Here is a 14698-nt window from a genome sequence, read left to right on the forward strand (position 1 = left end):
AGGGTCATTCAAAGTCTATCTCCTACAGACTCTATAGTTTAAAAAAAGTCAATTTCCACCCAACCCACGGTTTTCACGGACTGCCCCACGGTTCAATAAAAAATTCCCCACGGACCCCCGTGGATCTCCCCCCTCCCCTTAAAATTTTGAAAATGCTAAATTTTTCCCCCACCCCACGAGAGCCCGTAGGAGATTACCATAGTGCCGACAGATCTAACCCATTTTCTGACCAAAAATCGTCATTTCAGCCTCCAATTTCAACATAAATGAAATCTACATATCCAATAACACAAAACCCCTCAAAAAATTCAAATAAAACAACCAAGAATCAAAACATTTTATATATGGTTCAAAATCGGAACCCTAAAAATTCAAACCTCAAAATCTCTTTCAAATCTCAATACTCCTAACAATAAATTGATTCAAACAAGAAGTGAGATGATGTACTATCCTTATTTGTCATTTTCAATTGTCGAAAAACATAAAAAGTCGACAAAAATGATGAAAACCCGTTGCGTCTGTGGGAGATCTAAATTTTCTCTGAATTTCAACAATAAATCTGTGGAAAATGTGGGGTTTATATATAAGGGTAGTTTAGTCATTTCACAAATTGAGGGCATTTTTACTTAATCCTTAGAGTTTTGGATAATTTCACTTAACACCCCTTGGTTTTAGGTATTTGTTATAATTTCCCAAAATTTAATCGATTCTATTCACTTATCAAATAGTATCACAAGAAATCTTTATTCTTACACAGAAGTGATGAATCTTTATATCAATCCATTATATTTTGATATATTTCTTAACATATTTGACAATCATCATATTGATAGCCCTAACAAAAAAACTATGATAGATTATTGTCAAACTAGGTTGATTAGTGCATAAAATGTTCTAAGGATCTTAAGTTTAAAGGCGACTTACACCACCACCTATTAGAAAATTTATTTTGTATACACAGAGATTACCATTTATATAAGATCATTCAACATATTAGTCTAGTGAATATATACTCAATATATACCCAAATTAATAATTATTACAAATATTACTATAACTGTTATATTATGATGTTTTTTCTACTGAGATCAATGTATGAATGACACATGATTTTGTATATTTAACCTGATGGGGTATAAAATAATTAGTAGATAATAGTGGGGTTACATAATAATTACATTAAGTAAATGCGACCCAAGCGAAAAACAAAGAGTCATAAGCAACCCACAGCGGTCGAAAACATAGTAAACATAAGAGCAATACTATGTGTACTCACTTTGGATACACAAATATATACACACTTATATATGTCATCATATGATTGATTATTGTTTTATTCTTAATTCAAAATTATCCAATTATATAATAACACATATAAATATGTATACATTTGTGTATCTAAAATACATACATATAGTTTTATTGGTAAATATAAATAGAAGTAGAACAGTGTCTGTGTTAGAGCAACCGCCACAAAGCACATTATCACATCATCCACTTCACTCTCCGAATGCAAGCTGCAATTGTAGCCATGGCAGCTCACACTTTCCTCACTATCTCTGCCTCTCCATCTTCTCACACTCTTCTCGCCACATTCCCCTCACATTCTTCTCCTCCTCTTCACTCTTCTTTTCACGGCGTCTCTCTCAAACGCCCACTTCCTTCTAACTTGACTCTCTACGCCGTCGCTCCCAATCCCCTCACTATTGTCGCCGCCACGAAGCAAGCCGTCGCTGTTCTCAAGGGAAATTCTAATGTTGAAGGGGTTGCCACTTTGACTCAAGAAAGTGATGGTTTGTTTCTCTGTTTTAATTCATGTTTAAAAATTTTTCTTTTTAATTATATGATTTTGTTTTTACTGTTTTGGGTTTTTTTTTTTTTGTGAATTTATTGAAGAATTTGAGGTGGGCTTTTTGGTGGATATTGCAAATATGAGAAAATTTTTAGCTAATCAAAATTGTCATGAAACTGGGGATGTGAGGTAGTCATATTTAATAGAAATTTGGGATTGATTCAGTGAGTTACTGAGGCTTGTTTTTTCAGTTTTGTTTACAGATGAAATAAATTGTTCCTTGGAAATCTCCTTTTTATCCCAAATATAACAATTTATTTAAAGAATCAATAGAGCAGCCTATAATGTTCGCTTTTTTACTGTTCACTAATAAAACTTGCATTAAGAAATGACTACATTCTTGAATCTTTAATTGGCAGACTTTTTTTTCTTTTTGTTTGAAATTGGGAAAAGCTCAACCAGACTCGGTCAAAATAGCCATACAAGGACAGTGGAGTCTAGTTAATTGTTTTGCTTATTTTTAGCAATGGAAATGCGATACTAAAAGTTTGATATGTTCTCTTTGTATTTGTTGCAGCAATTTTCTGTTGGATTATGCGATAATTAATAAGTGTTTTAACTCTGTTATTAATAGGTCCTACAACTGTGAAGGTTAGAGTTACGGGGCTTACACCTGGACCTCATGGTTTTCATCTAGTGAGCACTTATGGCTGCAGCTATTTCTAAACTGTGGTTTTTCTTCCTCTGAAATTTCCTAATGGTTTTGCTTTATGTTTTGTTCGTATGCAGCATGAGTATGGTGATACAACAAATGGATGCATGTCAACGGGTAAGACCTGACTGTAATTAAAGCTTACAGCATCACTATATCACTTCTTATAATGTTTCAGTTGGTGAAGATCATAATTCTGACGCTTGCATGTGCTTTTATAAAATTTTTTCCTGTCACTTTCTTTGTTCTTCTAAATTATAGGAGCACATTTCAATCCTAACAATATGAATCATGGTGCTCCTGAGGATGAAATTCGCCATGCGGGTGACCTGGGAAACATCATTGCTGGCGCTGATGGTAATGCATTTTCTTCTTTTTTCTTTCTGTCTTTTATTTTATCTATTTAATTTTTTTTTTTGTCTTCCACGAATCCAACTAATTGTGTCTGCTAATTATTTTTAAGACAGGCGTGGCAGAGGCAACCATTGTAGACAGTCAGGTATATTTAATGCTTGGTTTCTTTATTTGCCAATGTTTGTGTCTCTGTTGTAATTATTTTGTTTTTCTTTTCTTTTTCCATCACTTCTGTGACAAATTATGATATTATAGAAGACTGTGCTTCCTCCTTGATAATTTTTGACAATTTTGGCTGAACCGTGCAGATACCATTGAGTGGTCCTAATGCTGTAATTGGAAGAGCCCTTGTGGTTCATGAGCTAGAGGATGACCTTGGAAAAGGTATGTGTCATTGTGTCTGTTAATTATTGGTTTACTTGGCTTGAAATTTCATCTTTGTACTGAGAGGAAACTGGTCTTTATAAGTTTTACTGGCACTTTGGACTATACTTTGACATTCTAATGTACATATGGGGCTGAGGGAGCAACTTTGAAATGGAAACCAAGTTTTCTTTCACCAATGAACTCAGTTTTTTTAACTCTATGCAGCAAAATATATGTTTTTTATTGGTTAACACAAATCATAAGGAAATTATTTGGAGAAGAGGTCTTTGATTCCAAGTAGACGATGTTTTTTTCTCTCAATAATGTTGTAATTATGTACTATTACCGCCTTTGGTTATATTTTATTTGTTTTCTATTTTTGCTCTCTCCTTACTTCTATTTTGTTTTGCTTCTATAGGTGGGCATGAACTTAGTTTAACCACTGGCAATGCAGGTGGAAGACTGGCATGTGGTATGCAAAACAAAAGAAAAATTGTATCTCATAAATATATGTTGCTACAATTATCTATAATTTTCTGCATGTGCCTGCCTGAAATACCTTTTTCTTCTCTGTGATTTGTATTTTTTATAACCAGGAAGCCAGACATACTAGTGATTTGCCAATCAAGAAAATTATTTATGTGCAACATTGTATTTTACAATGTAGTCATGACTAACTAATTTGAATTTTGATAGTATCTAGCAAACATGATAGGAATATTGATTCAACTAAACTAATCGACTATTTTTGGAGCATAAAATATGATGAGAATATTTTTGTTGTAATAAGGAATGACCAACTTGTTGCAGTTCTTTGTGCTGATTTTTCTTTTTGAATAAGATACTTATTATAAAATGGCATGTATGTGTTTTACATCTACTTTTATAAACAACTAACGAAGACTAGGCGTGGAAGTGTTATTTATTCTTTTCCAATCATACATAGAAATATTCAAGCAATAATAAGCTGAGCTGCTGAAGCCTAAAGAATTGCATGATATACAGCAACTGCTGCAGCTTGGAGTGTTAGATTGTGTTTTGAACCTTTAATCAATATCTGTGCTCCAACAAAGGAAAGTCCTTCGTAACATCATTTTCACTTTTGATGTTAGAACTACTTAGCTTAAATTCCTATCTTAACGACCCTTGAAAGGTACTTCCTATGCCAGTGGTTTGTAAAATGTCCATATGAAGTTAGAACATAAGTGGAGTGTGCACCCAACCTTTTCTGAGTTGAATTTACTTTTTATTCTCCTGTTCAGTCCTTATTTTATGTAGTTTTTCTTTAGGAATGAGAGTAAAGTGGGGAGAAAGGAGATATTACTCACCATCATTTGACTAGATCTTCAATCTTTTTAATCCTTGTGTGAAACTAGAATGAAAGTTATAAAGGCAAATGTGAAGGCATCTGAGGAAGTATGATTGATTTCTATCAATAAACCTACTGAAGAATCAAACCATGAAGTATTTTTTCATTTCTTAGAGATCATGGCTTTCTGGGTCTCAACATTGGAAATAGGGACAACTATCATCTTTCTGATTGGCATGTGACACTGACATGTCATAAAAAAATAGAAAGACCTGCACGCAATGTTAATCTTTGTGCATTGAAGATTGTAATGTCAGAATTCAGATGGTTAAAATTTTTGGGAAGTTGGGAAAATCATGTCAAACTAGAAATAACTTTCTTATGCATTTAATTTAGTCCCAGTCTCAATTCTTGCTGACAATTTGGTTATTTTCCATTCTGACTTTCATTACTTTGCTTCCACTTGTCTGTGCCATTATGTCTCCTTATGCACTTGTGTTCTACTCTTCCTATTATTCAAGATTTTCATGGTTTTACAATTTCTAATCTTTTCACATCATATCTGTGCAGGTGTGGTTGGCTTGACTCCAATATAAGGTTAATACCCGATTGAACCAAGTATGGTCTATGCCAATGGCTGATTGCTTTTGCCAGATTCTCTTATAGAGCCAGATGTAATAAAAACTGAGAGGGTGTAACATAAAAGTGTGAACACAGAAGTATTAATAAATAATGTTTGCAAGCATTCATCTTGTTTATTTGTCTCCGGGGCAAAATAAACTTGAAGTTGTCTATGCATGTCTTGTGAACATCCAGAACCTTTGAGTTTTGATTTAATGGAAGACGAGTAGATGTATGGTACCGCATCGCTCTTATGTTTTTCACTGTAACCAACTGGGTGTATACTCACTAACCTTAAATTAGGCTTGACTACAAGCATTGACTTCTATCAATTTTTCTTATCAGTTTTCCAGAAAAAGGAATTTGCTCTTTTTGTGGGTTTAATATTGGGCTTGATTGGAGATGATTGGAACTTGTTGACCTGAGAAATTAAGAAGCTAGAACTTGGCCGTTTATCTACAGCTAATGATTCACTATTTCTTCGAGTCAGCGAGTGGCTACCTGAGCTGAGCTTGGAGACATAATCAGGATAAGTTAGAAGTGTGCTGCTGTTGTGCATGAGTTTATTGCACTTGATGATATGATATACTTTTATTGACTGACTGTTTGTTGTACATGATTGCAATGCACTCTTATTAATGTTATGATACTTTCATTGGCTGATTAAATAAATAGAACAGAAGCATGCTTGTTGATACTTGATTGGTAATATACATAACTGAACAAATTCTGCTATAAGATCAGGTATACTAAAAAAAAGAGCTGTTTCAGGGAACAAAGTAGGCTTTAAGAATGTTTATTAGCCAAGTTCCCATTATGCACACAGACTTTGATATCCTACATATCAAAAAGAAAATGGTCAATTTCTCTAGTTTTTATTTATTGCAGTACTTCAGCAAATGTTTGCAGACAAGCATTCAGTCAATACATTATATACTCAAGTGGCATTTTGAGATACAAGTAGAAACAAACCCACCTCATTATGCAAGCCAAATAGCATTGGGTTAGAAAATATTTGGTATTATACCATGGAAACTGTCACTAGATTCCAAATGTATCATTGACTTTATCCAATGGATTTTTATCTTGTCTGGAGGATGTTGTAGAATTCAAACCTAAATAATCTGGCTTTCAATGACGCATTATTCTGAATTGACAATCATAAATGAATGCCAATTAGAGGGGCTGCTAAATAAAATGTGCTGTGGCTGTGGAGTTGATGAGTGACCCACATACGTATGAAGAGATATCTTTATTTCACTGGCTTTCATCTTCACTTTCAATGCATCTTTCATCAGTAAATCTTGGCTCACTTTTGCTATAAGAAATCTTCCTAACGTGTGCCAAATTGGTCTTTGATTCTTGTGATTATTTTCTTCCAGTATTGGTGACCACTAGCTAATGCTATTACCTACTCAGATACTAGAAATCAAAGATGAAAAACGTTTTTAATATTTTACATACTTTTTAATAATATACTTTGGTATTCAGCTTAAAGTAATTTCAGTCTCTACTGGCATCACTTAATGGCAAGTTAGATGATCAAGTGGTTATTCAATCTCACTCTTAAATTTGAATGCAAAAGTCACATCGGATCAAAAGTTAGGTTAGGATTTATGGAAACTTTGTCTAGTAGGGCGGCCACCTAACCAACTCCAATACAGTTAAGCAGAAAACTCTTTGGACTCGGTGTAAAATTGTCAGATTCGCAGTGGGAAGACATTTAATTATAAATTAATGACAAGCTAATTACATCATTAAAGGCGACCCCAAATGGGTTATTAACTCTTTGGTTTGTTAAGTGTTAGGCTTAACGAAATGATAATTTGTTGATGATTATTTTCTTTTCTTTTCTGTGGTGTGGGCTTACTTAGAGTTGATTATGACAAAACAAAAGGCTAATTAATTTAATTAGTGACTGTGGCTTTATCGATGCCATTATTATTTTGATTAGAGTAGCCAACAAAACAATACTTGCTTGAACAAGAAACCTAATTAGGTAACACACACTCTCATCTCTCTCCCCATTTCCCAAAAGGATTTCAAAATTCCCATTTTTCTATTAATGACACAAACAAGTTAAAAATGCCAATTAAAACTAATAAAACTTAAAACAAGTTTTAGAGGAAACCCATGAGGAAAGCTTTGTAAGTTGCCACGTAATTGAATTGTAACCTTTAATTAGTTTTGTGAATAAGATTAAGGGGTAAATGTGGATTGGATTAGCACTTGAATTGAACAAAGAGAAATGGAAGATGCCTAGAAAGGAAAAGAGTTAGGATTGTTAGTTTGTTTTGATGCTTGATTGAGAGTTGATTTGAAAGTACCAAGTAGAAGATACCAGTGAAAAGAGTGCCACAATTCATTTAGCCTAATTAGCAAAATGGAGTCCATAAGTTGGCTTATTGTCATTGTCGCTAAAGGTGGAGTTTGATGGCTACCACCCATTTCTTCATTTTTGCTCTTTTCACTATTACTGCAACCCATTCCAATATACCCATCTTTAACTAATTAAGGTTATAATAAAATTTATAGTAAAAATACTTGGTATGTAATAGTTAAGTTAAGAGTCATTTACTTATCAAAAAAAAGTTAAGTGAGAGAAGTTGAATCATAATTTAAGGAATTTGGCATGAAGGGTTAGTGTATAATTTGGTAAGCTCTGTTGCTTTGTAGCGTTAACCATTTTTGAGTCATACTTCATGACAGATATGCTAGTTTGGATTCATATATCTTTGGGAGTAACAACTCATTCATGCCTTATCATATTCTACTTACATATATTTTTTAATAATTTTCTGCTTGGTGGTGGAGAAGATGGAGCTAATTACAACAAACATGAAAACCTGTATCAACTTCATTAGAATTACTATTAGGGGCATTGACTTCTGGCTAGGATGCCTCTTTTAATTACTTCTCACTTTACTAGTCATGACAAATTGCTAAAATAATTAATTTAACAAAAAAATCTTACTTAAATCAAACTTTCTTTTTAATTGAATCGATCAATCCAAACATATGATATCTTAGAATGATTGATTGACTCTACAACAGTTATATTAGGTAAATCACAATTTTAATTTTAGAATATCGATAAAAGAGAATATATAGTTATCTGTTTATTAAGACTTGTTTCTTAATATAAATAGATTCAATCAGTTCGGATAAATTTTAAAGTGAAGAATTGATAGTTGCATGTCATTTATTGATTTCATAATTTTTGAGAGTACAAATGAAATTAAAAACCAGATTCTGAGAGATGAATCGAAAGAGAGAAGGAAGTATGGAAAGGAAGGGAAAAAGAATATGATGTTTTGTTAAGTAAAGAAAAGGTTGGCCTTACTTTTGAGTAAAGTTGAATGCACAAACAAAAGAAAGTTGAACTAAATTACATTAAAAGGTAAAATCACTATTTCCCACCCACACTTTCAAGAACAAACACTATTTAAATTTGAAATGCCTATTTACCCATCTATTATCAATTTCTCTAAATAAATTTTGTTTTGTTTTGATGTAAATTACTATTTCATCATTTGTTAGTATAATATTAAAAATACCCTCAACGTTTAATACAAATATCAATTATTAATATTGTTTAATTTACTAATTATATTTATACTTATAATTATTTTATTCTTCTTTTTTAACATATATATATTTTTTAATTTTCCTTTCTTTTTTCAGTTTCACCTTCTCCCCCGTCTTTCTCTAAGACTTACTGCATCGCGCCTCTCAAACCCTCAAACCTTGCCTTACCTATTAATCTCCATTCATTCACCAAACCTTTCTTATTCTTTTCCAGCAAAAAAATTTCTAGTATGTGAATGTTACATCCTTACAAAAGAGATTTAAGTATTTAAATAAGTGAAGTTACTTAACATACTTGAATTCTCATTCATAAATTAAATGAAATCAATGAAACTTAAATATAATAACCTAAAAGTTTAAACTTGGTTCATAATCCAAAATGACTGCTACTAAACCATATATAATATGATTGATTTTGTGAGAATTATTATGGGATAAAAATGGTGAGTGTCACTGACAACCAAAAGAAATAAATAAAAACGAAGAACTGGGAGCTTAATCTGTGAGCCAAGAGTTAAATATTAGTAAATATAAAACAAAAAGAGCAGGTTGTTTGTTTGTTTGTTTGTTGAATGATCTTTTAGATGAGAGGTGCTTGGTTACAACGAAGGAACATCTTCCCTCATCTGTAATATATATATAATATTTATATATATGTGCTCGTGTATGTGTGGCTCACAAGTCACGACACAGTACTCCCTTCTCTCTTTCACTTTCTCACACACTCTCATGCTCATCTTCAGATTGTCAAGTGGAGTGAGTGTTAAGTTCACTAGCTCATCCTCCAATTTATTTAAGTATATATTACTCAACTTTCATGATGTCGACACCCAGACCGACTATTTCTCTGTAAACTCCATTTTTATTTTGTTGCTTTCTTCGATATTCTTCTCTCTGGTTAATACTCGAGCCTTGTTTTATCAATACAAAAATTACGTGTAGAGGTTCACTTGTCACTTTTCCATGGGCATTACTCTCACTCTAATTTAATTTATATGATTAGAAGCTGTTTTCTTTTCATATATATAAATATATAACTTTTTCTTAAAAGAATAAGATTTGAGACTTTATAAAAACAAAACTCTGATATATCTAATATAATAATTATGGATTTGATTATTATATTTTAAATTTACTTATTCAACGAAATCAGAAGGTTTTTGGTCATTAAAAAGAAATCAACAATAAAACATATTTTGTTATAGAAGAATCGAGAGATAATGTGTGAAATATCTACTTATTTAGTGAATATTATCTAATTACATATTGTTTAGGTATTTCAACAAGGCAAATTAAGAGGTTGAATTTGTGGAGATAAAAATTAATTGATGCATGAATTAGTAGCTAATTAAAACTTAACGTGCCTCACAAGACTATTAATAATCACAATAATTTGTTACTCTAGTAAAACCTGAACCTGAAGTGTAGTGGCGTAGCTCTTTTTTGCCACCACCTGCTACTAATACTACTTTTCTCCCTCTCTTCATCTCCTAATTTTTTTATTCTTTTCTTTTATGTACACTGAATCTGACTCCCTTTTTTTGGCTTCTTCTTAAAGGTTATTATTTACTTAATAATTAATCTTATTCTTTTGTACTTACCAAATTTCTTTGCATGTGTTCTTGTTGAAAGCAACTTCAGTTGTGACCACTGGGGTACCCTATTTCAAACCCTTATAACTCCCCATAAATTGTCCTCCCTTTTTCTCCCTAAAAAGATGCCTCGAGTCTGTTTTATTTATTTACCGCCATGTTTTATCATGCCTTCATTTTATAATATAAAAATTAAAATTCTAATTAACACAAATCATCATTAGAGACCTTTAGTTTTAACTAAATAAATTTCTTCAACGAAAAATGTAATAGGACCTACAACAACTTGAGAAAAAACTTATAAATTTAATAAATATTAGGGCAAATGTAGTTCAATTTTACATGAAATTGGGGCAAAAAAACCAAAATAATTAAAACAAATTTATTTGATTCAAGAACCCTAAACTTACTAATATCAATATTGATTCATATAAAGATGAAATACATTCTCTCTTTCTTAATGTGCATCAAAATCAATATAAATATCCCAAAAAGTTTCACAAGTTAAATGAATTAAAATATACCAACTCCACTGATGCCTTGGTATGAAATTTTGGCTTGATTATTGAAGAGTTGTTGAAAGAAGATTGATTTCTTTCTCTTTCTCCCTTATATGTTAATTGTAGATTGTAACCGATGGTAAATTAATCATGATGCATAATGAACAGATGATCAACCTTGCACAATCATAGGTGAATATCAATTACACCCATATTAAAATGTGCTCAATTATATACATTCTTCTATATTACCTAATAACACTTTATCTCTTAATTTATTATAAAATCTATATTTTATTTTAATTACACATAGACTATACTATTGAAAAGATTCTTGCATTTGCAGAGTCTCAAGCTCTTGTTATTTAAGACTTAAGAGAGAGAGAGAGAGAGAGAGAGAGAGAGAGAGAGAGTTGGGTTGGGGGTTCCCTTCAATAATTTAATGAGTACTCAAATTACTCCATTGATCTTCTGAAGAAATATGTGAGGGCCACTTTCAGGGCGTATAACGTGAACAAGAGTGAGGTCAAGTTCAATCATTTTTGCTTGATTGAGCTTTGAGTGTACACGACTACTTACTTTATCACTACACATTTTCTTTCTAATTAATGATAGACATCATGCCACCAATCAATTACATTATTCACTAATTGGGCTTTATTATCTTCTCTTGTAACATTAATTAACTAATTAATTGTTAATTATCTCAACAAATTAGTATTTAATTTGTATAGAAAATAATAATAAATATTGCTATTGATCTAAGGTAAGTGTTATATATAATTATTTAAATATTCTCTTACAAAATGTAAGTGATAATAGATCCCGAAAATGTTGCCTAACGAAAATGAAATATATGGATGGTCAACGGTACATGAACAACTTGATAATGAATGAAGTAACAAATATTCTAGAGTAGGGGCTGTTTCATATTCTAGAGAGTGATGAAGAGCTTAATTAAAAGCAATAGTTTCAGCTTAATCAAGCAATTACTTGGTGCCTTTAAGCAAGAAAATAATTGATTTAATTAGTTAAAAATACTTGAAAGATGGTGGGTTAATTTTATTAATTCACTTGACAAGTCACAAGCTTACACTCAATAATCCTTAAAGAACTTGTAAAGATTAGAGCAATGAAATAGAAATAATTAGGTAATTTAATTATGATTCTTTTGGTGCACCTTCTTAAATAGTCAACCTATGTTAATTAATCAAATACTCACTAATCACACTGCTTAATTACTTCAATTAAATTCAAATAAACACCCCCTTACCCAATTGCACTTACTTCCCTTTTTTTCTTTTTCCTTTTTAATTTTCTTCTTAGGGAGAGTTCATTTATATGATCCCTAGTTAAGTTAAAAGAACAGAAACTTATAATAAATGAATGTTTAGTAATATGCACATATATATACATGTCATGAGATATCTAAAAGTTGAGAACAGTTACACCCACAAACTTTATGAGAGAAATGAAAAGAAAACAACTTCTAATAAATAAAAAAAGGGTTTATTTTATTATTATTTTTTGTTTATTTTCGATCTCTCTTATGAAAAAGTATGATTTCTTCTAGGCAAATTTCTTATGATATATATAATATTAAAGAAGAGGAAAGAAAAGGTAAAGAAGTTAGCTTGATAGTGAGAAGAATCTGAGAAATACCGAAATAGTGGTGGAGGAGGTACTTTACTTTAAGAAGACATGGAGTGAATGAGGGTGGCATGCCTTTAACGTGCAAAGCTTTTCTTTTAATGTCTTGTATTTATTCGTAACTTCAATTGTTTTTTGGTTGTCAATTAATTTTTTCTTGTCCTTGTAAAATAGAACTACACATGTAGATTTTTGAATATATAAATAATATATTATTATATAATTAAATAACTTTAAATTAAAAATAAAATAATATTTAATAACATTATCTATATATATATATATATATATATATTCCTTGGTAAGGTATATCTAGCTCACTCTTGACGCTAACACCAAACTCAACTAATCCTTACCTCTTCTTTTCTATAACTTTTTTAATCCCTTTCTTTAGTACCCTCCTAATCTCTCCAGTCCACGTTACTCTTCACGGGGCAGTTTTATTTCTAGCTTAAAAAATATAAATTACACAGCAACCACCACCTTGTTACTTTCCACTATATATAACAAAGTAAGCCACTCTCTTGCTTAATACTTCCATTGCTCTCACTTGTTCTTCTGTTCATTCATTTTCTTTTTCACTGAAAAGGTCAATAGGAAATTGAGTTTTAAGTGATGGGTTCTGAAGATCACTCCCCTCTGATTGTTAAAGGCAAGCGCACCAAGCGCCAACGATCCTCTTCCCCGTTTGGTGTTGCCGGCATGACTGATAGCTCATCCAGTGGTTGTTGTGTTGAAGGAGAAAGATCAGAGAGGGAAAGAGGAGTTATCGTTGATAATTGTTATAACTCCGTGTCCTCGCCAACAACATCCGGGGAAATTTATGAGTCCACTGAAGAAGAAGAAGATATGGCTAATTGTCTAATCATGTTGGCTCAAGGTGATGCTCCAAGGCATATTCAACAAGAAAATGGTAAGATTAATGGGAAGTTTAATTCTTCTTCTCGGAAATTGTCTAGTATAATTGGTAGTACACCAAACAAGGCGGGTTTCTATGTGTACGAGTGCAAAACTTGCAACCGATCTTTCCCTTCATTTCAGGCACTGGGTGGTCACAGGGCCAGTCACAAGAAGCCAAAGGCGATTATAGATGAGAAAAAATCGTCACTTATTGTGGCAGAAGTAAAGGGTGATTCAGTTGAAGAAAGTGGGCTATTTAATAAAAACAGTAGTAGTCCCGTTGTTTCTTTTCCAGCAGTAGCCAACAGTAAGGCCAACAAAATTCATGAGTGCTCAATTTGTGGTTCAGAGTTTACATCCGGCCAAGCCCTTGGTGGTCACATGAGACGACATAGAGCTGCGGCAACTGCAACAGTCAATAATCAAGTGGTTGGTGGTGCTAATTCTGAAGCTATCAGCAACGAATCCAACAGTGGTGATGATCATAAGCCTCATCCTCCTAGAAGTATTCTGCCGTTGGATCTTAATCTCCCCGCACCACCCGAAGATCATGATCATCATCATCTTCCTGATTCCAAGTTCCAATTCGGATCCACTCAACAAGCTCTTGTCTTCTCCGCCCCAGCTTTGGTTGATTGCCACTACTAAACCCAAAAAAAAAAAAAAAAAAAACCCATATGTGAATTATCATCATCATTATTATTATATATGATTGTATTATAATTTGATATAAATTCATGATACACTTATCAATTCTTTGAACAATTATAAATAATTAAATATTTTGCCTTTATATTTGATGATCTATGAGTGTAACTAGTTGAATAGTTAGAGTAAGTGGTTAGTGTTGATGGTTGCCTTTGATTCACGAAAAGTGAGTGAGAGGCATCTTTTATTTTTAGCCTAAAAAATGAATGTGTAGTTATTGTTATTAGTTCAAGTGGGAGAGCGATGTCTAATAGTGAAGGGAGAACAAGCAGGAGCACCACAACTAAAAGTGGTGGATTAGGTTTTTCTTTGTGAGTTTTTGGATACAAATAAAGCTGAAATTGAGAAGAATGAATGGACAACAAGGCTGAGTTGGTTACTGCTCATCCCATATGTATCCACCTGTATTTCTCTCTATTTTTCTTCTTCTTATATATTCTATATTTTCTAATAAGATGGCAATGGTCCACTTTTGCTTGTAGTTACAAGTCTACTTGTTACACCTAATTACCCAACTTGAACTTTCCCTTGTTTTGCAAGTCACTTAACTGAACTCACACTTTATCCCATTTGTAATTCCTTTTATCTTTTTTTTTTCCCTAGACC

At 32.2% G+C, this 14698-nt stretch overlaps 2 protein-coding genes across 2 annotated transcripts; both read left to right on the plus strand.

Annotated features, from left to right (window-relative positions):
- The first annotated feature begins 1442 nt into the window (after window positions 1-1442).
- On the plus strand, window positions 1443-5486 carry LOC123196601 (superoxide dismutase [Cu-Zn], chloroplastic-like). Its single transcript, XM_044610657.1, has 8 exons — window positions 1443-1793; window positions 2427-2488; window positions 2582-2621; window positions 2766-2861; window positions 2972-3003; window positions 3167-3242; window positions 3643-3696; window positions 5104-5486. The coding sequence occupies exons 1-8, from the start codon at window positions 1511-1513 to the stop codon at window positions 5127-5129; spliced, it is 669 nt and encodes a 222-aa protein (XP_044466592.1). The 5' UTR covers window positions 1443-1510; the 3' UTR covers window positions 5130-5486.
- A 7339-nt stretch (window positions 5487-12825) lies between these two features.
- Window positions 12826-14573, plus strand: LOC123206346 (zinc finger protein ZAT5-like). Its single transcript, XM_044623525.1, has one exon. It carries the CDS (start codon window positions 13100-13102, stop codon window positions 14030-14032), a length of 933 nt encoding a protein of 310 aa, XP_044479460.1. The 5' UTR covers window positions 12826-13099; the 3' UTR covers window positions 14033-14573.
- The last annotated feature ends 125 nt before the right edge of the window (window positions 14574-14698 follow it).

Source organism: Mangifera indica, chromosome 2 (genome assembly GCF_011075055.1).
Source record: "Mangifera indica cultivar Alphonso chromosome 2, CATAS_Mindica_2.1, whole genome shotgun sequence".
NCBI lineage: Eukaryota > Viridiplantae > Streptophyta > Magnoliopsida > Sapindales > Anacardiaceae > Mangifera > Mangifera indica.